We start from the raw sequence: 25,665 nt of genomic DNA, 5'->3' as shown, positions 1-25,665 counted from the left end.
TTGTCTTTCTCTTCCTGACTTACTTCACTCTGTATGACAGAATCTAGGTCCATCCACCTCATTACAAATAGCTCAATTTCGTTTCTTTTTATGGCTAAGTAATATTCCATTGTATATATGTGCCACATCTTCTTTATCCATTCATCTGATGATGGACACTTAGGTTGTTTCCATCTCTGGGTTATTGTAAATAGAGCTGCAATAAACATTTTGGTAATTGACTCTTTTTGAATTTTGGTTTTCTCAGGGTATATGCCCAGTAGTGGGATTGCTGGGTCATATGGTAGTTCTATTTGTAGTTTTTTAAGGAACCTCCATACTGTTCTCCATAGTGGCTGTACCAATTCACATTCCCACCAGCAGTGCAAGAGTGTCCCATTTTCTCCACACCTCTCCAGTATTTATTGTTCTTAGATTTTTTTATGATGGCCATTCTGACTGGTGAGAAATGATATCTCATTGTAGTTTTGATTTGCATTTCTCTAATGATTAATGATATTGAACATGCTTTCATGTGTTTGTTGGCAGTCTGTATCTCTTCTTTGGAGAAATGTCTATTTAGGTCTTCTGCCCATTTTTGGATTCAGTTGTTTGTTTATTTGTTACTGAGCTGCATGAGCTGCTTGTAAATTTTGGAGATTAATCCTTTGTCAGTTGCTTCATTTGCAAATATTTTCTCCCATTCTGAGGGTTGTCTTTGTTCTTCTTTATGGTTCCCTTTGCTGTGAAAAAGCTTTGAAGTTTCATTAGGTCCCATTTGTTTATTTTTATTTTTGTTTCCATTTCTCTAGGAGGTGGGTCAAAAAGGATCTTGCTGTGATTTATGTCATAGAGTGTTTTGCCTATGTTTTCCTCTAAGAGTTTGATAGTTTCTGGCCTTGCATTTAGGTCTTTAATCCATTTTGAGCTTATTTTTGTGTATGGTGTTAGGGAGTGATCTAATCTCATATTTTTACATGTAGCTGTCCAGTTTTCCCAGCACAACTTATTGAAGAGGCTGTCCTTTCTCCACTGTACATTCCTGCCTCCTTTATCAAAGATAAGGTGACCATATGTGTGTGGGTTTATCTCTGGGCTTTCTATCCTGTTCCCTTTATCTATCTTTCTGTTTTTGTAGAAGTGTCATACTGTCTTGATTACTGTAGCTTTGTAGTATAGTCTGAAGTCAGAGAGCCTGATTCCTCCAGCTCCGTTTTCTTTCTCAAGATTGCTTTGGCTATTCGGGGTCTATTGTGTTCCCATAAAAATTGTGAAATTTTTTGTTCTAGTTCTGTGAAAAATGCCAGTGGTAGTTTGATAGGGACTGCATTGAATCTGTAGATTGCTTTGGGTAGTAGAGTCATTTTCACAATGTTGATTCTTCCAATCCAAGAACATGGTATATCTCTCCATCTATTTGTATCATCATTAATTTATTTTATCAGTTTCTTATAATTTTCTGCATACAGGTCTTTTGTCTCCTTAGGTAGGTTTATTCCTAGATGTTTTATTCTTTTCTTTGCAATGGTAAATGGGAGTGTTTTCTTGATTTCATTTTCAGATTTTTCATCATTAGTGGATAGAAATGCCACAGATTTCTGTGCATTAATTTTGTATCCTGCTACTTTACCAAATTCATTGATTAGCTCTAGTAGTTTTCTGGTAGCATCTTTAGGATTCTCTACGTATAGTATCATGTCATCTGCAAACAGTAACAGCTTTACTTCTTCTTTTCCGATTTGGATTCCTTTTATTTCCTTTTCTTCTCTGATTCCTGTGGCTAAAAATTCTGAAACTATGTTGAATAAGAGTGGTGAGAGTGGGCAGTCTTGTGTTGATCCTGATCTTAGTGGAAATGCTTTCAGTTTTTCACCATTGAGGACGATATTGGCTGTGGGCTTGTCATATATGGCCTTTTTTATGTTGAGGAAAGTTCCCTCTATGCCTACTTTCTGCAGGGTTTTTATCATAAATGGGTGTTGAATTTTGTCAAAAGCTTTCTCTGCATCTTTTGAGATGATCATATGGTTTTTCTCCTTCAATTTGTTAATATGGTTTATCACGTTGATTGATTTGCATATATTGAAGAATCCATGCATTCCTGGAATAAACCCCACGTGATCATGGTGTATGATCCTTTTAGTGTGCTGTTGGATTTGGTTTGCTAGTATTTTGTTGAGGATATTTGCATCTATGTTCATCAGTGATATTGGCCTGTAGTTTTGTTTCCTGGTGACATCCTTGTCTGGTTTTGGTATCAAGGTGATCATGGCCTCCTAGAATGACTTTGCAGTGTTCTTCCCCCTGCTGTGTATTTTTAAGAGTTTGAGAAGGATAGGTGTTAGCTCTTCTCTAAATATTTGATAGAATTTGCCTGTGAAGCCATCTGGTCCTGGGCTTTTGTTTGTTGGAAGATTTTTAATCACAGTTTCAATTTAAGTGCTTGTGATTGGTCTGTTCATATTTTCTATTTCTTCCTGATTCAGTCTTGGCAGATTGTCATTTCTAAGAATTTGTCCATTTCTTCCAATTTGTCCATTTTCTTGGCACAGAGTTTCGGGTAGTAATCACTCATGATCTTTTGTATTTCTGCAGTGACAGTTGTTACTTCTCCTTTATCATTTCTAACTCTATTGATTTGATTCTTCTCCCTTTTTTTCTTGATGAGTCTGGCTAATGATTTATCAATTTTGTTTATCTTCTCAAACAACCAGCTTTTAGTTTTATTAATCTTTGCTGTCGTTTCCTTCATTTCTTTTTCATTAATTCCTGATCTGATTTTTATGATTTCTTTCCTTCTGCTAACTTTGGGGTTGTTTTCTTCTTCTGTCTCTAATTGCTTTAGGTACAAGTTTAGGTTGTTTATTAGAGATGTTTCCTGTTTCTTAAGTACGATTTTATTGCTATAAACTTCCCTCTTAGAACTGCTTTTGCTACATTCCATAGGTTTTGGGTCATCGTGTCTCCATTTTCATTTGTTTCTAGGGACTTTTTGATTTCCTCTTTGACTTCTTCAGTGGAAACTTTGTTATTAAGTGGTGTATTGTTTAGCCTCCATGTGTTTGAGTTTTTTATGTATCTTTTCCTGTGATTGATATCTAGTCTCAGTGTTGTGGTCGGAAAAGATACTTGACACAATTTCAATTTTCTTAAATTTACCAAGGCTTGATTTGTGACCCAAGATATGATCTATCCTGGAGAATGTTCCATGAGCACTTGAGAAGAAAGTATGTTCTGTTGCTTTTGGATGGAATGTCCTATAAATATCAATTAAGTCCATCTTGTTTGATGTACCATTTAAAGCTTGTGTTTCCTTATTTATTTTCATTTTGGATGATCAGTCCATTGGTGAAATTGGGGTGATAAAGTCCCCTACTATGAATGTGCTACTGTTGATTTCCCCTTTTATGGCTGTTTGTATTTGCCTTATGTATTGAGGTGCTCCTATGTTGCGTGCATAAATATTTACAATTGTTATATCTTCTTCTTGGATCCATCCCTTTATCATTATATAGTGTCTTTCTTTGTCTCTTCTAATAGTATTTATTTTAAAGTCTATTTTGTCTGATATGAGAATTGCTACTCCAGCTTTCCTTTGGTTTCCATTTGCATGGAATATCTTTTTCCATCCCCTTACTTTCAGTCTGTATGTGTCTCTAGATCTGAAGTGGGTCTCTTGTAGAAAGCATATATATGGGTCTTGTTTCCGTATCGATTCAGCCAATCTGTGTCTTTTGGTGGGAGCATTTAGTCCATTTACATTTAAGGTAATTATCAAAATGTTTGTTCCTATTCCCATTTTCTTAATTGTTTTGGGTTTATTATTGTAGGTGTTTTCCTTCTCTTGTGTTTTTTGCCTAGAGAAGTTCCTTTAGCATTTGTTGTAAAGCTGGTTTGGTGGTGCTGAACTCTCTCAGCTTTTGCTTGTCTGTAAAGGTTTTAATTTCTCCATCAAATCTGAATGAGATCCTTGCTGGGTAGAGTAATCTTGGTTGCAGGTTTTTCTTCTTCATCACTTTAAATATGTCCTGCCACTTCCTTCTGGCTTGCAGAGTTTCTGCTGAGAGATCAGCTGTTAACCTTATGGGGATTCCCTTGTGTGTTATTTGTTGTTTTTCCCTTGCTGCTTTTAATATGTTTTCTTTTTATTTAATTTTTGACAGTTTGATTAATAGGTGTTGTGGCATATTTCTCCTTGAATTTATCATGTATGGGACTCTGTGCTTCCTGGACTTGATTAACTATTTCCTTTCCCTTCTTAGGGAAGTTTTCAACTATAATCTCTTCAAATATTTTCTCATCCCTTTCTTTTTCTCTTCTTCTTCTGCAACCCCTAAACATTGAATGTTCGTGCGTTTTATGTTGTCCCAGAGGTCTCTGAGACTGTCCTCAGTTCTCTTATTTCTTTTTTCTTTATTCTGCTCTGCAGTAGTTATTTCCACTATTTTATCTTCCAGGTTACTTATCCGTTCTTCTGCCTCAGTTATTCTGCTATTGATCCCATCTAGAGTATTTTTAATTTCAGTTGTTTGGCTGTTCATCGTTGCTTGTTTCATCTTTAGTTCTTCTAGGTTCTTATTAAATGTTTCTTGCATTTTGTCTATTCTATTTCCATGATTTTGGATCATCTTTACTATCATTATTCTGAATTCTTTTTCAGGTAGACTGCCTATTTCCTCTTCATTTGTTAGGTCTGGTGGGTTTTTTCTTGCTCCTTCATCTGCTGTGTGCTTTTCTGTCTTCTCATTTTGCTTATCTTACTATGTTTGGGGTCTCCTTTTTTCCGGCTGCAGGTTCGTAGTTCCCGTTGTTCTTGGTGTCTGTTCCCAGTGGCTAAAGTTGGTTCAGTGGGTTGTGTAGGCTTCCTGGTGGAGGGGACTAGTGGCTGTGTTCTGGTTCATGAGGCTGGATCTTGTCTCTCTGGTGGGCAGGTCCACGTCTGGTGGTGTGTTTTGGGGTGTCTGTGGACTTATTATGCTTTTAGGCAGCCTCTCTGCTAATGGGTGGGGTTGTGTTCCTGTTTTGCTAGTTGCTTGGCATAGGTTGCCCAGCACTGTAGCTTGCTGGTCATTGAGTGAAGGTGGGTGCTTTTGTTGAGATGGAGATCTCTGGGATATTTTCGCCATGTGATATTATGTGGAGCTGGGAGGTCACTTGTGGACCAGTGTCCTGAAGTTGTCTCTTCCACCTCAGAGGCACAGCACTGACTCCTGGCTGCAACACCAAGAGCCTTTCATCCACACGGCTCAGAATAAAAGGGAGAAAAAGTAGAAAGAAAGAAAGAAAGAAGGAAAGAAAGAAAGAAAGAAAGGGAGGGAGGAAGGAAGGAGAGAAGGAAGGAAAGAAAGACATAAAGAAGTCAAAATAAAATAAAATAAAATAAAATAAGATAAAATAAAGTTATTAAAATAAAAAATAATTATTAAGAAAAAAAAATTTTTAAAGAAGAGAAAAAAACAGGACGGATAAAACCCTTGGACAAATGGTGGAAGCAAAGCTATACAGACAAAATTTCACACAGAAGTGTACACATACACACTCACAATAAGAGGAAAAGGGGAAAAAATCATAAATCTTGCTCTCAAAGTCTACCTCCTCAATTTGGGATGATTCGTTGTCTATTCACATATTCCACAGATACAGGGTACATCAAGTTGATTGTGGAACTTTCATCCGCTCTTTCTGAGGCTGCTGGGAGGGATTTCCCTTTCTCTTCTTTGTTCTCAAAGCTCCCAGGGCTCAGCTTTGGATTTGGCCCCGCCTCTGCGTGTAGGTCGCTGGAGGGCGTCTGTTCTTCGCTCAGGACGGGGTTAAAGGAGCAGCTGCTTCGGGGACTCTGGCTCACTCAGGCCTGGGAGAGGGAAGGGTACGGAGTGCGGGGAGAACCTGCGGCGGCAGAGGCCGGCGTGACGTTGCACCAGCCTGAGGCGCGCCATGCGTTCTCCCGGGCAAGTTGTCCCTGGACCCCAGCACCCTGGCAGTGGCGGGCTGCACAGGCTCTCCTGAATGGGGGTGTGGATAGTGACCTGTGCTCGCACACAGGCTTCTTGGTGGCGGCAGCAACACACTTAACATCTCATGCCTGTCTCTGGGGTCCGCGCTTTTAGCCACAGCTCATGCCCATCTCTGGAGCTCCCTTAAGCAGTGCTCTTAATCCCCTCTCCTTGCGCACAGGAAACAAAGAGGGAAGAAAATGTCTCTTGCCTCTTTGGCAGGTCCAGACTTTTCCCTGGGCTCCCTCCCAGCTAGCCGTGGTGCACTAACTCCCTGCAGGCTGTGTTTACGCCGCCAACCCCAGTCCTCTCTCTGCTCTCCCACTGAAGCCCGAGCCTCAGATCCCATCCCCACCCACCCTGGCGGGTGAGCAGACAAGCCTCTCGGGCTGTTGAATGCACGTCGGCAGGGATCCTCTGTGTGGGAATCTCTCCACTTTGCCCTCCGCACCCCTGTTACTGTGCTCTCCTCCTTGGCTCCAAAACTTTCCCCCTCCGCCACCTGCAGTCTCCGCCCGCGAAGGGGCTTCCTAGTATGTGGAAACTTTTCCTCCTTCACAGTTCCCTCCCACTGGTGCAGGTCCCGTCCCTATCCTTTTGTCTCTGTTTATTCTTTTTTCTTTTGCCCTACCCAGGTACGTGGGGAGTTTCTTGCCTTTTTGGAGGTGTGAGGTCTTCTGCCAGCGTTCAGTAGGTGGTCTGTAGGAGTTGTTCCACGTGTAAATGTATTTCTGGTGTATCTAAATTAGTAAGCAGGAATCCAGATTTCAGGACTCTCAGTTCAAGTCCCTTTTCCACCATTCCAATTCAGGCTGATGATGTTTCTTCCCAAACATGGCGAGGAAAAACAAAACAAAACAAAATCAAACAAAACATCGCTTTTTGTTGGTTTCTTGGAGCCAAGGAGCCTATTTGTGGTCTCTTTGAACAACAATCCAGCCAAAGTGGGATGCTGGGCCCTGCAGTGTTGTGAGGCGCGGGCAGGACGGAACCAACAGCCTCTGGGCCGCGCAGCGGAGTTACTGTCTTTAACAACTTTCATATATAGTATATAGCTGTTTTAATTATATTTCTTAGTTGTACATTACATCCCTAGCACTCATTTATCTTATAACTGGAAATTTGTACTTTTTGACTACCTTCATTGAATTTCCCCTCCCTCCAACCTGTGCCTCTGGTAACCACAAATGTAATCTCTTTTTCTATGAGTTTGTTTTACTGTTTAGTTTTGAAGTATAATTGACCTATGACACTATGTTAGTTCCTGGTACACAGCACAGTAATTCAATATTGCTATATGTTTCAATATGATCACCATAATAAGTCTAGATACCCTCTGTCACCTTACAAAGATATTACATAATAATTGTCTATATTCCCCACACTGTACATTTCATACCCTTAACTCATTTATTTTGTAACTAGAACTTTCTGCCTCTTAATCTTCCTCACCTATTTCTCTCCTCCTCAGCTTTCCCTTCCCTCTGCCAACTACCTGTTTGTTCTCCTTATCTACGACTCTATTTCTCTTTTGTTATGATTGTTCATTTGTTTTGTTTTTAGATTTGACATATAAGTGATATCATATAGTATTTGACTTTTTCTGTCTGACTTATTTCATTTGTATAACACCCTCTAGGGCCATCCATGTTGTCACATGGGGCAAGATTTCATTCTTTTTAATGGCTGAGTAATATTTCAGAGTGTAGGGACATCCCTGGTGGTGCAGTAGTTACGAATCCACTTGCCAGTGCAGGGCACACGGGTTCAGTCCCTGGTCCTGGAAGATCCCACATGCTACAGAGTAACTAAGCCTGTGTGCCACAACTACTGAGCCTGCACACTAGAGCCCATGAGCCACAACTACTAAGTCCCTGTGCTGCAACTACTGAAGCCCAAGTGCGTAGAGCCCGTGCTCTGCAACAAGAGAAGCCACAACAGTGAGAAGCCCTCTCACCACAACAAAGAGTAGCCCCATCTCGCCACAACTGGAGAAAGCCCGTTTGCAGCAATGAAGGCCCAATGCACCCCAAAAAATTAAAAATAAATAAATAAAATACACAACATAAAAAAATTAAATATTCCAGTGTGTATATATATCACATTTTCTTTATCCATTCATGTATTTTTTTATTTTTATTTTTATTTTTTGCTGTATGTGGGCATCTCACTGCTGCGGCCTCTCCCGTCGCAGAGCACAGGCTCCGGATGTGCAGGCTCAGCGGCCATGGCTCATGGGCCCAGCCACTCCATGGCATGTGGGATCTTCCTGGACTGGGGCACAAACCCGTGTCCCCTGCATCGGCAGGTGGACTCTCAACCACTGCGCCACCAGGGAAGCCCCTCCATTCATGTATTGATGGACACTTAGGTTGCGTCCATATCTTGGCTATTGTAAATAATGCTGCAATGAATATAGGTGACCATGTTTCTTTTCAAATTAGTGTTTTCATTTTTTTTTGGCTAAACACACAAGAATGGAATTGCTGGATTGTATGGTAGTTCTATTTTTAATATTTTTGGAAAACTCAGTATTGTTTTTAAATAGTGGCTGCACCAGTTTATATTTGCAGTGTTACTGCATGAGGTTTTCCTTTTCTCCATATCCTTGCCAACACTGGTTATTTGTTGTCTTTTGGATAGTAGCCATTATGACAGGTATGAGGTGATATCTCATTTTGGTATTGATTTCCCTGATGATTAGTGATGTTGAGCATCTTTTCATGTGCCTGTCCATCTGTATGTCTTCTTTAGAAAAATTGTCTATTCAGGTCTTCTGCCCACTTTTTAATCAGCTTGTTTTTCTTGATGTTAGTTGTTTGAGTTTGTTGTGTATTTTAGATATTAACACCTCATTGGATATATTGTTTGTAATCTCCCATTAAGTAGACAGCCTTTTCATTTTGTTTAGTTTCCTTCACTGTGCAAGAAGCTTTTTAGTTTAATGTAGACTCATTTGTTTATATTTCTTTTGTTTCCATTGCCTGAAGAGACATATCTAAAAAGTATTGCTGAGACTGATGTCAAAGAGCATACTGCACATGCTTTCTCCTAGAAGTTTTATGGTTTCAGGTCTTACATTTAAATCTTTAATCCATTTTGAGTTTATTTTTGTATATGGTGTGAAAAAGTAGTTTGGTTTGCTTCTTTTACATTTAGCTGTACAGTTATACCAGCACCATTTATTGAAGAGGCTTTCTTTTCCCCACTGTATATTCTTGCCTCCTTTGTCATAGATTAATAGGCCATATAATGGGTGCACCTCTGGGCTATCAATTCGGTCCCAGTAATCTGTGTCTGTTTTTGTGTTGGTACCATACTGTTTTGATTACTGTAGCTTTTTAGTAGAGTTTGAAATCAGGGACTTTGATACCTTCAGCTTTGTTCCTCTTTCTCAAGATTGTTTTGGCTATTTGGGGTCTTCTGTGTTTCCATAGAAATTATATAATTATTTGTTTTGGTTCTGTGAAAAATGCCATTGGTGTTTTGGTAGGGATTGCGTTGAATTTGTAGATCACCTTGGATAGTATGTTAATTTTAACAATATTAATTCTTCTACTCTATGAACACAGTATATCTTTCCATCTGTTTGTGTCATCTTCAATTTCTTTTATCAGTCTCTTATAGTTTTTCGAGTACAGGTCTTTTATCTCCTTACTTAGATTTATTCCTAGGTATTTTATTCTTTTTGATGTGACAGTAAATAGGGTTGTTTTCTTAATTTTTCTTTCTGATAGTTTGTTTTTAACGTATAGAAATATAACAGATTCCTGTATATTAATTTTGTATCCTGCAACTTTACCAACTTCATTGACGAGTTCTAATAGTTTTATTGTGGCATCTGTAGGACTTTCTATATGTAGTATCATGTGATCTGCAAATAGTGACAGTTTTACTTCTTCCTTTCCAATGTGGACTCCTTTTATTTCTTTTTTTTTTTCTGTCTGATTGCTGTGGCTAGGATTGCTAATACTGTGTTGAATAATAGTGGTGAGAGTGGGCATCCCTGTCTTATTCCTGATCTAGGAGGAGGTGATTTCAACTTTTCACCATTGAGTATAATGTTAGCTGTGGGCTTGTCATATATGGTCTTTATTATGTTGAGGTGTGTTCCCTCTATGACCACTTTCTGGAGAGTTTTTATCATAATTGAATGTTGAATTTTATCAAAAGCTTTTTCTGCATCTATTTAGATGATCATATGGGTTTTTTCCTTCCATTTGTTAATGTGGTGGATCACATCAATTGATTTGCTGATATTGAAAAATCCTTGCATCCCTGGGATAAATCCCACTTGATCATGGTGTATGATCCTTTTAATATATTGTTGGAGTTGCTGTGCTAATATCTTGATGAAGATTTTTGCATATATGTTCATCAGTGATATTGACCTGTAATTTGCTTCTTTTGTGTGAGATCTTTGTCTGGTTTTGGTATCAGGGTGATGCTGGCCTCATAGAATGAGTTTGGAAGTTCCTTCCTCTTCAGTTTTTTGGAATAATTTGAGAAGGATAGGTTTTAACTCTTCTATATGTTTGTTAGAATTCACCTGTGAAGCCATATGGTCCTGGACTTTTGTTTGTTGAGAGTATTTTAAATTATTAATTCAATTTCATTACTGGTAATCTTTCTGTTCATATTTTTTATTTCTTCCTGATTCAGTCTCAGGAGATTGTACATTTCTATGACATTGTTCATTTCTTCTAGGTTCCCCATTTTATTAATGTATAATAGTTCATAGCAATCTCTTATGATCCTTTGCATTTCTGTTGTGTTGGTTGTAACTTTTACCCTTTTATTTCTGATTTATTGATTTGGACCCTCTCTATTTTTTTTCTTGATGAGTCTGGCTAAAGGTTTATCATTTTGTTTATGTTTTCAAAGAACCAGCTCTTAGTTTCATTGTTTCTTTTTCTATTGTTTTTTTTTCAGTATTTCATTTATTTCTGCTCTGCTCTTTATTATTTATTTTCTTCTACTAACTTTGTTCTTCTTTTTCTAGTTCCTATAGATGTAAGGTTAGACTTTTATTTGAAATGTTTCTTGTTTTCTGAGATAAGCTTGTATTGCTATAAACTTCTCTGTTAAAACAACTTTCACTGCATCCCATAGTTTTAGGACCATTGTGTTTTTATTTGTCTCCAGGTATTTTTTTATTTCCTCTTTGATTTCTTCAGTGATTCATTGTTTAGTAACATAATGTGTAGCCTCCATGTGTTTGTCTTTTATTTTTTGTAGCTTTCTTTTTTAAATTGGGGTATAGTCTCTTGACCATATTGTGTTAGTTTCTGCGGTACAATGAAGTGAGTCAGCTATATGTATGCATATATCCCCTCCCTCTTGGACCTCCCTCCCCAACATCCCATCTATCTAGGTCACCACAGAGCAGTGAGCTGAGCTCTCTGTGATATACAACAGGTTCCTATAGCTATCTGTTTTACACAGGGTAGTGTATATATGTCAATCCCAATCTCCCAATTGGGGAAAGAGGGGCAGGAGGAATTGGGAAATTGGGATTGACATATATACACTATTGATACCATGTATAAAATAGGTAACTGATGAGGGCATACTGTGTAGCACAGGGAACTCTACTTATGCACTGTGGTGACCTAAATGGCAAGGAAATCAAAAAAAGAGGGGATATATGTATATGTATAGCTGATTCATTTTGCTGTACAGTAGAAACTAACACAACTTTGTAAAGCAACTCTACTACAATAAAAATTAATCAAAAAAAAAGGAAAATAGGGGGCTTCCCTGGTGGCGCAGTGGTTGAGAGTCCACCTGCTGATGTAGGGGACACGGGTTCATGCCCTGGTCCAGGAAGATCCCACATGCCGCAGAGCAGCTGGGCCCGTGAGCCATGGCCGCTGAGCCTGCGCATCCGGGGCCTGTGCTCTGGAACAGGAGAGGCCACAACAGTGAGAGGCCTGCGTACCACAAAAAAGAAAAGAAAGAAAGAAAATGCAGCTGTTTATCTTATATTTTATTTCTTGTCTCATAGCACTATGGTCAGAGAAATGCTTGATATGATTTCAGTCTTCTTAAATTTACTGAGTTGTTCTGTGGCCTAGCATGTGATCTATCCTGGGGAATGTTCCATGTGCACTTTAAAAGAATGTGTATTCTGTTGCTTTTGGATGGAATGTTCTATATATGTCTATTAAGCCCGTTTGGTCTATTGTGTCCTTTAAGGTCTGTGTTTCCTTATTGATTTTCAGTCTGAATGATCTGTCCATTGATGTAAGTTGGCTGTTGAAGTCTCCTACTATTATTGTGTTACTGTCAGTTTCTCCCTTTATGTCTGTTAATATTTGCTTTATGTATTTAGGTGCTCCTATATTGGGTGCATATATATTTACAATTGTTATATCTTCCAATTCTGTGTTTTAAACTCTATTTTTTCTGTGTACAAAGGAACTCATGTACACTGTTGGTGAAAATGTAAATTGGTGCAGCCACTATGGAAAACAGTATGGATGTTTCTCAAAAAACTAAAAATAGAACTACTATATGACCCAGCATTTCCACTCCTGGGTATATATCCAGAAAAACCCAAAACACTAATTCAAAATGATACCACACCCTGATGTTCATAACAGCATTATTTACAATAGCCAAGATATGGAAGCAACCTAAGTGTTCATCAACAGATGAATAGATAAAGAAGATGTGGTATATATATACATATATACAATGGAATCCTATTCAGCCATAAAAAAGAATGAAATTTTACCGTTTGCAGCATCATGGATGGACTTGGAGGGCATTATGCTAAGTGAAATGAGTCAGAAAGAGAAAAACATATACTGTATGATATCACTTATATGTGGAATCTAAAAAATACAAGTGAATATAACAACAACAAAAAAGAAGCAGACTCACAGATATAGAGAACAAACTAGTTACCAGTGGGGTGGGGGGAAGGGCAATACAGGGGTGGGTGAATGGGAAGTACAATATGGGTGAATATAGCCAATATTTTGTAGTAACTGTAAATAGAAAATAATCTTTAAAATTTGTATACAAAATTTAAAAAAAAATTAAGAGATGGAAACAAAAAATAAGAATTTACTGGCACCATTGTCCTTGAAGTAGAATGAGCTCACAGAAATGGCTACTGCCAGAGTCTGTGTCCTAGTGTGATTCCTAGCTGCCTCCTGCCTCTCCAGGAGGCTCTCCAAGATCAGAAAGTTGGTCTGACCCAGGCTTCTTTCGAATAACTGCTTCTGCCCGGTGTCTCAGAGTGTGTGAGCTTCTGTGTACCCCTTTAAAGAGTGGAGTGTCTGTTTCCTACAGCATTCTGGTTCTTCCAAAAGTAAGCCCCACTGGCCTTCAAAGCCAAATGTTCTGAAGGGTCATCTTCCTGGTGCAGGACCGTGGGGCTAGGGAGCCTGCTGTGCATCTTGGATCCCTCACTCTTTGGGAGGAAACTTTGCAATTGTATTTATCCTCCCATTTGTGGGTCACCTACCCCGGGGTATAGGTCTTTTGACTATACCTCATCTCTATCCCTCCTACCTGTCTCTGTGGTTTCTCCTTTATATCTTTAGTTGTTGAAGACCTTTTCTGCTAGTCTTCAGGTTGTGCTCATTGACAGTTGCTCTGTAAATAGTTGTAATTTTGGTGTACCTGAGGGAGGAGGTGAACTCAGAGTCTTTCTACTCTGTCATCTTGGTCAGTCCATGAACTGCATTCCTGACTGAATGGTAGTGTCTAACATCACCTAGGCAGGAGTCTGACACTAATCCTTTCCTAGCAGCAGAGGATCCTAGAGTTGGAATTGGGTATTCCAGTCACTTTTTGCTCATAATAATTTGAAGATTGATTAGATTGTGTGCATACTCACTTGGATGATAATGGGAACAAAATCACGGTCTGGTAAGTAGAATTTAGAATTAAATTATATAGTAAGAACACATCAAAAAGTGGTATTACTCTTTGTAAGAGCTTGTCGACCTTATATAAAAATCTCTTAAGAAAAAAATATCCATGCAAAATATCTTGAAGCTAGACAGGGCAATGTATTGGAACAAACTTAATCATTGGAGTTAGAGACATTTAGGTTTGAATACCAGCTCTGCCACTGACTAACTTTGTGACTTTGGGTAAATTTACTTAACCTTTTTGAGCCTCAATATTCTAATCTATAAAATGAGGGTAATAATATTTACCTTACAGAGTTATTATGAATATTAAGTTAAATAATGTATCAAAACACCTGCTTTAGCAGCTGTCACTTAATTGGCCTTCTATAACTGGTATGAATAATAAGACAATATCTGTCTCCCAGTCTTGTCTGTACTCAAAATTCCTGTGAATTTGGGAATAATTCCTGAATACCTTCTGATACCCCAACATATGCTGGATGAACCCATAGCTTCTTTGAGTCCAAAAGCTCTAAATCTTGTGAAATTTTTGAGCTTTAATTCTTCTAAGCTTTGCTTAGAACAGCTGCTATCTCCCTACCATGGAATGTGCTAGCAATGAGGTGCTCTGTTTGGGTCTGGAGATTTCTGAAGGCTGTATTTTATAATCAGCTTTGTTCTTGGATTGCCAAGTGGTAATTTGGAGAATAAAGACTTACTTTGCTAGTTAGGGATGAACGAGAGTCTATGTGCAAACAGTAATAACCAACAATATTTCCCTGCACTCAAATTCTAGGTAATTGGAATTTATATTGTCATATTGTACATTCCAGTCATTAGTACTTCAAGGGTTCAGGAAATATCTGATATTGAAAACAGTGGCTAAAACATAACTAAAACCCACCATTAAATGGCATTTTTTCCAATCCCTTTTGGAGAACCCATCAATCTAATATGATGCACGAAATGTTTAATCCTGGGAATTCTTTTGAAGACATATTTCCAGATAACACTTAATCTTTGAGAAATCCAGCCCAGTCAGCCACAAAGACTAATGTATATTACTTTAGAATAGGCTTTAATAGGTTTTAGATTATAGCTACCTACTTTTCTCAAACTTCCCTGACTCTTTTGAAACTTTCTTAGAAAGTATTGTCAGATTCACAGTATGCTGTAAGAGTTTTAAAAAGAGACACTTTTCTTGCTTTATATAGCTGGAGTTATTTTTTTCCAGATTTATTGATGTATAATTGATTTATTGAATTGCTTCCAAAACATAGAGTGTGGAAATATAATCATCCAAAAAACATCAGACAAACCTGAATTGAGGGGCATTTTACAAAATACCTGACCAATACTCCTCTGAACTGTCAAGATCATGGGAAACAAGAAAAGTCTGAGAAACTGTCACAGGCCAGAGGAGACTAAAGAGACATGACTAAATGTAATGTGGTATCCTGGAAGGGATCTTGAAACAAAGAAACAGACCATAGTGGAAAAACTGGTGAAATCCAAATAGTCTGGAGTTTAGCTAATAGTACTATACCAATGTATCAGTGTTGGTTTCTTAGCTGTGACAAATGTGCCACTGTGAGGTAAGGTGTTACAATAGGGGAAACAGTGACAGTTATATGGGAACTCTCTATATTATATCTGCAAATTTTCTGTAAATCTAAAATTATTCCAAAATTGAAGTTTATTAAAATAAAAAACTAAAAACAAGCATTTTGGAGGTCCTGGATTTAAAATGAAGTTGTTAGATCAATCAGTATTAACTACTTTGTGTCCAGCCTATGAGGTGAGCACTATGTAGGAAAGCTTAAACAAAAGGCATGGCCCCTACCTTCAGGTGGTTTAGCAACTACTTGAAGAGATGAGACTTTGACATGTGAAAAGATTAGCAATCATTGGTACTATTTGATTAAGCTCCAAACTGGGTGATACTGACTGTAGGAGGTCAGAGGGAGAAGACTGGAGTGGCCACCAAGGGTTTCACAGAGGGAGTGCACCTGGATGAATAAGTTAGAATTGTATCAGTGGAAAGAGGGGAAACTTGCAGTAGAAGGTAACAAAGAGAAAAGCACTAAGGTCTTGGGCACAGCAAACTCAGGGAAAAATAAAGGCAGCTTGATATGTTGTGGGGCGCCCAGGGAATGCATATTTTTAGAGAAGATAGAACATTATGCAGAACCTTGAAAGTTAAGCAGTAGGGGTTGAGGTTGAAACTGGCCACAGGGAACCAGTGTAGCAGCAGTAGGATTACAGTATATGTTTTGATTCTGTGGCTTTCAACCTTTTGTCAAATTTGTCTATTATTTATTAATCTGCTAACACTTCACTTGGCATGTACATTTGATAAGACTATGTGGGGATGAAATTCACCTGCAAGAGATGAAAGTACAGTCATGCTCATTTTCTGAATTAAAAGGGCTTTTCTTGACTAAATGAAATTTCAGTTCTGAATAATCTCATCTTTATAAGATAATGAGAATTTGGGAATGATTCCTGAATACCTTTCTTGCCTGGCACTTTTCTCTGTCCATACTGTTTCCCAGAGTCAGAAGGAACTTTAGTCCTGCTGTTACTGACTCAGTAAAAGCTTGTTTTTACTTTCTTTTTTTTTAAAAAAAAATTTATTTATTTATTTTGGCTGCATTGGGTCTTCATTGCTGTGCGCGGGCTTTTTCTAGTTGTGGCAAGTGGGGGCTACTCTTCATTGTGGTGCACGGGCTTCTCATTGTGGTGGCTTCTCTTGTTGTGGAGCATGGGCTCTAGGTGCACAGGCTTCAGTAGTTGTGGCACACAGGCTCAGTAGTGGTGGCTCGCAGGCTCTAGAGCGCAAGCTCAGTAGTTGTGGTGCACGGCCTTAGTAGCTCCGCGGCATGTGGGATCTTCCCGGACCAGGGCTCAAACCCATGACCCCTGCATTGGCAAGCAGATTCTTAACCACTGCTCCACCAGGGAAGTCCCTGTTTTTACTTTCAAGTGAGTAGTGCATTGTGTTCAGATAATTTTGCTCTTTGAAAAGGTTGTTGGACTTTCTTTTTTTAAAGTGATGGGTACATTGCTTATTTTAAAAAAGTAAAGAATGGGAGGGGTCTGATGCCCTTGCACTTTCTCATCTGTTTCTCTGTAAATTTAAAGTACAGAAATACGCCTCTATACCAGCTTTGCCCACTCAGAACTATTAAGTTACCGAGCTCTTGACAAAGGGGAGACATGGGCTACATTGTTTTCAGTGTAGTCAGCAACAAACCAGAGGCCTCATGACATTCCATTCAGTTCTTCTGTGTGCATGCTGCCCATGTGCAAGCAAGCCCACAAGTTGGTGGGCTTAGGAACTCAGTTTAGACTGGTCAAGGGGAAAGAGACCATAATAACTAGGAAATCAAATTCAGTAAATTAGGCTATTTGGAAGAAAACATAAGATATCTCAGCTTTTGTTGTCTTTCTATTTTGTATCACATAGTTTAGAAGAACTCTTCCATATATTTCCGTCTTATTTCCCCAGCAGGATTGGGAATTCTAATATGTACTGCATGTATTGAAAAAGAACAGGGTTTTGCAGTCAGATAGCTTTATATTTTTAATTTAGTACAGGCAATTAAGAGATCATTCTTCTTGCGCAGGTATCTTAACCTATCTAAGCCTCAATTTCCTTTGTTGTAAAATGGGGATAATCATACTAACCTTTCAGAATTGTTATGAGCATTTCAGGGGATATATGTACATAGCCTCACAAAGAGTTTGGTACTCAGCAAGCACTCAACAAGTCTTAGTTCCCTTTCTCCTTAAAGGTCTTTATCTGGTACAAATCTTAACCCAGTACTAACATATAATAAGGCTTGGAAATTTCCTCTTGGGATTATCTTGGGAGGCCATTCCTGGTACACATTTTGTGTACCCCTCTATTAGAATTATATAGGGACAACTCTGGCAAAATTCTAAGGCAGACAAAGAAACGTCACTGTTTCCTTGCCTTTCTTCTCTCCAGGCAATCCCTCCCTCCACTCCAAATATGCACACTGACTGCCCTTTCTATGAAGACCAAACTGGTAAACCGGTCATGGTAGAATTTCAAGCATCAGAAGAATTGAATTTTAGGGTAGATGGTACTCCCAGTGCTCCTTGTTTCACAGCCTCCTGGGTCTACACATACAGCCATGTCTGAAGGAAATGGAGAGAGACTGCAGTTCCTTCTGACTCTGGAAAAAGCTCCAGATTAGAAAGGGCTGGATCCTCTTTAATAAGTGGTGCTGTGAAAACTGGACAGCTACATGTAAAAGAATGAAATTAGATCACTCCCTAATACCATACACAAAAATAAACTCAAAATGGATTAAAGACCTAAATGAAAGGCCAGACACTATAAAACTCTTAGCAGAAAACATAGGCAGAACACTCTATGACATAAATCACAGCAAGATCCTTTTTGACCCACCTCCTAGAGAAATGGAAATAAAAACAAAAATAAACAAATGGGACCTAATGAAACTTAAAAGCTTTTTGCACAGCAAAGGAAACCATAAATGAGGAAAAGACAATGCTAAGAATGGGAGAAAATATTTGTAAACGAAGCAACTGACAAAGGATTAATCTCCAAAATATACAAGCAGCTCATGCACCTCAATATCAAAAAAAACAACCCAATCCAAAAATGGGCAGGAGACCTAAATAGACATTTCTCCATAAAAAGAGAAACAGATGGCCAACAAACACATGAAAAGATACTCAACATCACTAATTATCAGAGAAATGCAAATCAAAACCACAGTGAGGTATCACCTCACACCAGTCAGAATGGCCATCATCAAAAATCTACAAACAATAAATGCTGGAGAGGGGTGGAGAAAAGGGAATCCTCTTGCACTGTTGGTGGGAATGTAAATTGATACAGCCGCTATGGAGAACAGTATGGAGGTTCCTCAAAAAACTAAAAATAGGGCTTCCCTGGTGGCGCAGTGGTTGAGAGTCCGCCTGCCGATGCAGGGGACACGGGTTCGTGCCCCCGTCCGGGAAGATCCCACATGCCGCGGAGCGGCTGGGCCCGTGAGCCATGGCTGCTGAGCCTGCGCGTCCAGAGCCTGTGCTCCGCAATGGGAGAGGCCACAACAGTGAGGCCCGTGTACCGCAAAAAAAAAAAAAAAAAAAAAAAAAAAAAAAAAAACTAAAAATAGAACTACCATATGACCGAGCAATCCCACTCCTATGCACGTATCCAGAGGAAACCATACTTCAAAAGGATGCATGCACTCTGATGTTCATTGCACTATTTATAATAGACAGGACATGGAAGCAATGTAAATGTCTATTGACAGATGAATGGATAAAGAAGATGTGGCACATATATACAATGGAATATTACTCAGCCATAGAAAGGAACGAAATTGAGTTATTTGTAATGAGGTGGATGGACCTAGAGTCTGTCATACAGAGTGAAGTAAGTCAGAAAGAGAAAAACAAATACCATACACTAACGCATATATATGGAATCTAAAAAAAACGGTACTGATGAACCTAGTGACAGGGCAGGAATAAAGACACAGATGTAGAGAACGGACTTGAGGACACAGAGGGCAAGGGGAAGCTAGTATGAAGTGAGAGAGTAGCATTGACATATATACACTACCAAATGTAAAATGGATGGCTAGTGGGAAGCTGCTGCATAGCAGAGGGAGGTCAGTTCGATGCTCTGCAAAGGCCTAGAGGGTTGAGTTAGGGAAGGTGGAAGGGAGGCTTAAGAGGGATGGGATATGGTGATATATGTATACATATAGCTGATTCACTGTGTTGTACAGCAGAAACTAACACAACATCGTAAAGCAATTATACTCCAATAAAGATAAAATTTAAAAAGAATGGGCTGGATAGATGAGATTTTTCAGAACTGATAAAGAAAAGCCTTTTTAACCCAGAAAATTAGGCATGACTGTACTTTCTTTACTGTGACCACCTTAAGACATAGCTGTTTTTGAGAAACTACCTTTAAATATCTACACTCCTCTTTTCACACAAGGCTCTACTGAAATTACTTGAGCCTTAACATCTCTCTAGACATAATGTGGTAGAATTGCAACTGAAAAAGAAAGTAATAACAGTATTTGGGGAGGCAGACAGCAGTAAAATAGCAAACCTTACATTGTGCTCTTATGCTGCCACATCTTGGAACATCTGTCAGGAGAACTCCAGGGAGCTAGGGGTAGAGATAGGAGATCAACAAGAAAATTCTTAATAGTCTTACCCTAGATTTGTTGTAGACTTGTTGGTAAAGAGATGTGAATTACAAGCTTTACATGGCTGATTGTGACCAAAGCATTTTTTAAAATATTTCAAAACAGGCAAGCTGAAAACAAGTGTTTCTTGCTGTGGTTATACCATTAGATTAAGCAGTAGGAAGCCAGTGGCTTAAGGACTCATGACAGTATTCATTTAAAATGCACACAGATCTCTTTGTTTACCAAATGACTACACAGTGGCAACACTGCAGTAGTCTAGTGCCAAACAGACTAACTGGGGATTCAGACTTGATTTTCCTTTTGGGTGTATTTTGTAAGTAGATTAGTAAAAGACTGAAAAGGCAGCTTTAAATTCTATTTGTTCATGCTTCCTTCACCCCATTCTTAAATCGATAGGCACTGGCTAGGCAAAGACAGTCTTATTATTTAACTACAAATTAGTGTAGCCCTTCTTGTGGCAGCATTTGAAACAAACAGGACCAATTGGAAGGAATTTATATATCTGAATTTCTCTTTGCAGAAGTTGACTGGGTCACAAATTATAACCTATTTAAAAAGACAAAATACACACCCACACAAGTGTTTATTCATTTAGAGACTTCAATTATGTGTAAGAATTTAGTCATAGAAATTATGAGCATCCATTTAGAAAGTTTCCAAGTTTATTTTGTAATACTGTACCTTTATTGTTCTAGTTCAATATGCTGTAATATTTGTGAGCTCATTTTTCACAGCTGGACAATTATATTAAACTTTACTAAGTATATCATGCTTTCACTAAAACCATAGACTGCATGCAATATAGATGGATATAGTATGCAGCATGTGTGCTGTCAGTATTAAGCTTAGTCTAAGTGGCATCACTCATAGCAATAAGCACTTGCTCTCTCTTTTAAGTTCCTTGCACTCTTGGCTTTGTCATTCACTTGACTCCTCTCACCTGACCACCTTAGCTTCATATTTAAATACCATGTTATAATTGAAAATTTTAATATATCTATGTCTAATACCTCCCTCTAGATTGTAATTTTAGGAGGGAATCTGCTATTTTTCTTTAGACATTTTAAAGAACCTGATAAATTTCTTACATACTTAAGAGGCACCAAAGAAATATTGTTGAATAGCTATTAAATACAGTTTCGGACAATCATTTTAGATTTTAGTGCATCACAGTTGGAACCTCTGTTGATCTTCAATAAAGTGTTAGCTGAGAAAATGCGACAGGTTGATTATAAAACAAGACAAAGCCCCATCTTGATTAAATGTGTTGTTGTAGCTCAGCACTTTCATGAAAAAGACTCTTGTTTACTTGTTCAGTTTCTGTTCCAAATGATGAAAATTGACACATAGAGTCTTGTAACATTCTCAAGGAAATATTCATTTCTGTTAACTGTATGATGCTTATTAAGACAGGAAGTAGACTCAGGTCGTTTGGAATGACTTTCAACAAAGGCTAAAATTAAGAGAGGCTTGTAGATAATCGGGAAACACACCTTGCCACTACTCAAACTTTTGAGTTAATTGCACTTGAGGTTATTGCTATGTATCAGCTATCTTTTCTTCTTCATGATTAGATGTGAGCATTTCAGTGAAAAAAAGGAAAAGTTGGGTTGATAAAAGGATCTGTGAACTGAAAGCTCTTCAATCCACTTGTGAGACAACATTAACAACAAAATAATAGAGGGAAAACTATATATCTTCTGTTAAACCACAAATCTTGATCCATGTCTGAATTCATTTCTGCTAGTTCATTAACACATTTTTTTGTTGAATATGATAAAAATAATAAAAGCTGTTTGTTCAACAATATAACTTCTTGTCCTTTGGGCCCTAGATTAAGAAGAAACAGCAAGATGTGCTTGGTTTCTTAGAAGCTAACAAAATAGGATTTGAAGAAAAAGATATTGCAGCCAATGAAGAGAATCGGAAGTGGATGAGAGAAAATGTACCTGAAAACAGTCGACCAGCCACAGGGTACCCCTTGCCACCTCAAATTTTCAATGAAAGCCAGTACCGTGGGGTAAGGAACCAATTAAAATTCTTGTTTTTTTTTTAAAATGGATTGCCTCAAACCCATCCACTTTCTTTTACTCCCACCCCATATCTACATACAGTCATTTCTCCTGTTCATCCTCTACATCCATCCTAGGCAGCTAGGGTATTTTGCCTTCTACTAGAAGGCAAATGGATGAGTCATTCACCAAAAAATTATCTGTGAATGTATAAGTACAGACCAGAGCATTTATATTATTTCTGGTATGTCCATGAAGAAGCCACTGTGAGCTGTTTTACTTATTTAGATTATTTAGATTATTTAGATTAAAATTAGTTTAAAAAGAGGAATATCTCAGTTTCTGCTTCAAGGTAGTAAAACTTTTATTTGAGTATTATTAATGAATTTTCTTAAAATTTTGAGTTAGCTAATTGAACTAATGTATGGATGAGGGAAACAGGAGTAGAGTTTTTACTTTTTGACTGGTGCTTTCAAGTTTGTCATCTTGGTTAGCCTTCATTTAAACCATGAAGTAGTTCCCTTCAATGTTCATTCACTGTGTATTTAAGTAACATTTGTAGCCTGTGGCCACTCTAGGTACCATGGCAAGTACAAGTATGTATAAAACAAAGCCTCTTTTCTTAAAGAGCTGATTGGGAGTGTTGTGTGGGTAGAATCAAACACACCTGAAACAGAGAGAGTGGTTATGAGGCCACATCCATGTGATGACATGGTACAGAAAGCATATGTAAGGGCTATAGGAATTTCCAGTAAAGAACTGTTTGCTTTGCTGTGTCCTCAGAGTTAGCATAATTGAGGAACAAATGTTTTTAGAGCCAGCAATCCAAATCTTCTAACTCATGTGTTTATATGGGAGTGAGAAGGAGAACACCTAGGGGAGGGTATGGCAAAATTGAGAAGTTCATTAGCATAAAATATTTTCTCTGTGAATTGAATTTGTCACTTCTGAGGAGGGGCCAGAAGATTTCTTCTGCTGCTGCAAACAGGGCCAATGTGTAAAGACATATTATGTAGATAAGGAAAAGACAATTAGGCTATTCATTTAGATGCTGAAACCTCAGTGCTTCTATATTTGAAATTTCTGCAAATTGTCAACTCTCAGGGGCTGAAACAGGCCTCAGAGGTCATCCAGTCCAATCTAAGCCAGCATATATTGTCTTAATCTCTCCTTTTTGAAGCAGGAATTTCAATTTGTTTGACTTTTTAAAAGAAACACATTTTGGGTTATAAAGGTGATGTTTGAGAAGCCAAATTTACCTGGTTTATTTCTCCCTCGGAAGCCATACTATAAGGGAATGGAGTATGTTATGGAAAAAAAGGCAAGTATCACTGAGAAATGGGAAGATGAAAAGGAAGGTGCAGGAGGTGAGATGCAAATCAAACAAATATTTGTTAATGGAAAAGGAATCCATTTTCTATTGAGTGCCTGCTGTGTGCCAGGCACTGAGTTAGGAGTTTCATAACAATAATTAAGATTTGTCCCTATACAGACGTTAGGGAGAAAAGTGTATAGCAACCGTTCATAGAAAGCATATTATATGTCAGCTATTGTGCTACATACTTTATGTGTACTATATTAATCAGTTCTCATACTAATCTCATGAGGTGTAGAGATTGTTATTCCTGTTTCATAGATGAAGATATTGAGGCCTAGAAGAGGTTAACTAACTTCCTAAATCATACAATTATTAAGTGATGCAGCTAGAATTTAAACTTAGATCTGTCTTATTCTGAAGTTCTTACTCATTCTATTAAACCACTGTGCTGTTAATTTTCCTGTTTACTCAAAGATCCCATCTTCGTTCTTTTCTTGTTTCATTCTGTATTGTGGGAGGCTGACCTCAGCAAATTATATTTCCCAGTGTCCATTGCCAACTGGCTGCCTATTAGGTTTGGCCGGTAATAGGATGCACTGGTTGGATGAGTGGAGGGCAGGAGGAGAGGAAAAGCCAAGGTATCCCCCCTTTTTCTGGAGGTGTCCATGACAGTGGCTACATCTCCTTTGTGGTACCAGCTCTGTAATACTACCTTCTCCACTTTTCCCTTCAGCAGTAGCTGTGGTAGCAGCTTCCTGCTATTTCTAGTCTCTGGGCTGCCTCACCGTCTCCTGTCTGCCTTTCAGCTCTTTAATCTTTTGTAAGTGGTTCTTCATATTAAATTCCCTTGTTTAAACTGTCCCAAGGTTTCTCAACCTTGGCAATACTGATATGTTGGGTTTATGGGGGCTCCCTTGTGCATTGTAGAATGTTTAGCAGCATCCCTGGCTTCTATCCATGAGTGCTAGTAGCACCCTCCCAGTTGTGAAAAAACAAAAATGTTTCCAGATTTTGCGAGACATCCCTGGGGGAAAATTACCTCCTTTTTTAGAATCATTGAGCTATAGCTTAGGTTCTATTTCCAGATTAGGATGTAACTGAAACAATTACCCTGCCAACATAAATGAAGCTCTGCTATAAACGATACAAAATTTTTAAGGGTAAACTATGTTCTGAAAGAGCTTATGCTGTGTATATGAAGAACTAAAGCACATTTTCATGAAATAATTAATATGATACAAATATATGGTAGAATACATTCTGGATTAATGTTATTGGAATCCCAAATATGTAAATAAAGTATATTTTCCTCAAGAGAATTCCTATAGAAGAAGCAGACTATGTTTTGTTTACTCTTGTATTCTTAGCACCAGGAACAGTGATTGGCATGTAGTAGGTGCTCAATACATATTTGTACAATAAATTAATTAATCCTGATTAATTGAGAAGATGATATTCTTTTCTCTCAGAGCTACAAATCTGTTTCTGTGTGCTAAGTTCAGGGCCAACAAATAATGTACTGTGATTCCCCAAACACCTGAAGCAGAGATAACTAGATTACCCTACATAGTATTTTATGATCAGATTTCAATGTATTTGAAGATCTACTTTCTTTCACATGAGTTTAAAAATTGACACAGACTGTTTTTATTGATTTGATTATAGTAAGAAATGTCTCTTGTATAACTGTTACGTTCTTTTAACTAGCATTTTGAGGTTACTTCCAAGTGGCTGAGTATAGATATGATGTATATTGCTTGTTTACCTTGAGTAACTTATAGGTCATGTGTCTCAGTATGGATTTTGTATCAAGATCCAGTTAGTTTCACTTTTGAATAGTGAGTTTAAAGAATATAGGAGGCTGGTCATAAATGCCTGTTGTTTATGATTTAATCCTTTGTCAACATCTAGGGTACACAAAAAGATGCTTTGAGACAATCCTTGAGGAGATCTCTGTGGCTCTAAACCATACTGACTGTGTTAAAAGAGTCCCTAAATGAGAGAAATTCTGATGTTTCTTGAGTTAGGGGTCAGATTTAGGGTCATCAATGGCTTGAGAGGCCGTAAACTTTATACCTCCAGATCCTCCAAGTACCAGGAACTATATATGCTAGAAAAGAACCTTGTAATTGGTGATCTGTTGGTGAGGCAATCTCTACAGAAATTATGAGCCAGCAAATTATGAGTTCATTTTACCTCTAATAACTCAGCCAAAATGCCAAGCTTATCTCTGTGTTTTTGCGTTTTTTTAGAGAA

The 25,665-nt window shown here is 38.2% G+C and overlaps 1 protein-coding gene across 1 annotated transcript in view; it reads left to right on the top strand.

Annotated features, from left to right (window-relative positions):
• Positions 1–25,665, top strand: part of SH3BGRL (SH3 domain binding glutamate rich protein like) — a 91,724-nt gene that overhangs the window by 50,027 nt on the left and 16,032 nt on the right. Inside the window, exon 2 of the mRNA XM_060001954.1 lies at positions 21,914–22,099. Coding sequence (XP_059857937.1) covers positions 21,914–22,099 — 186 coding nt within the window. The remainder of the gene's footprint in view (positions 1–21,913; positions 22,100–25,665) is intronic.

The sequence above is a fragment of the Delphinus delphis genome, chromosome X (assembly GCF_949987515.2).
Source record: "Delphinus delphis chromosome X, mDelDel1.2, whole genome shotgun sequence".
Classification (NCBI taxonomy): Eukaryota; Metazoa; Chordata; class Mammalia; order Artiodactyla; family Delphinidae; genus Delphinus; species Delphinus delphis.
This window is presented reverse-complemented; position numbering and strand designations above follow the sequence as displayed.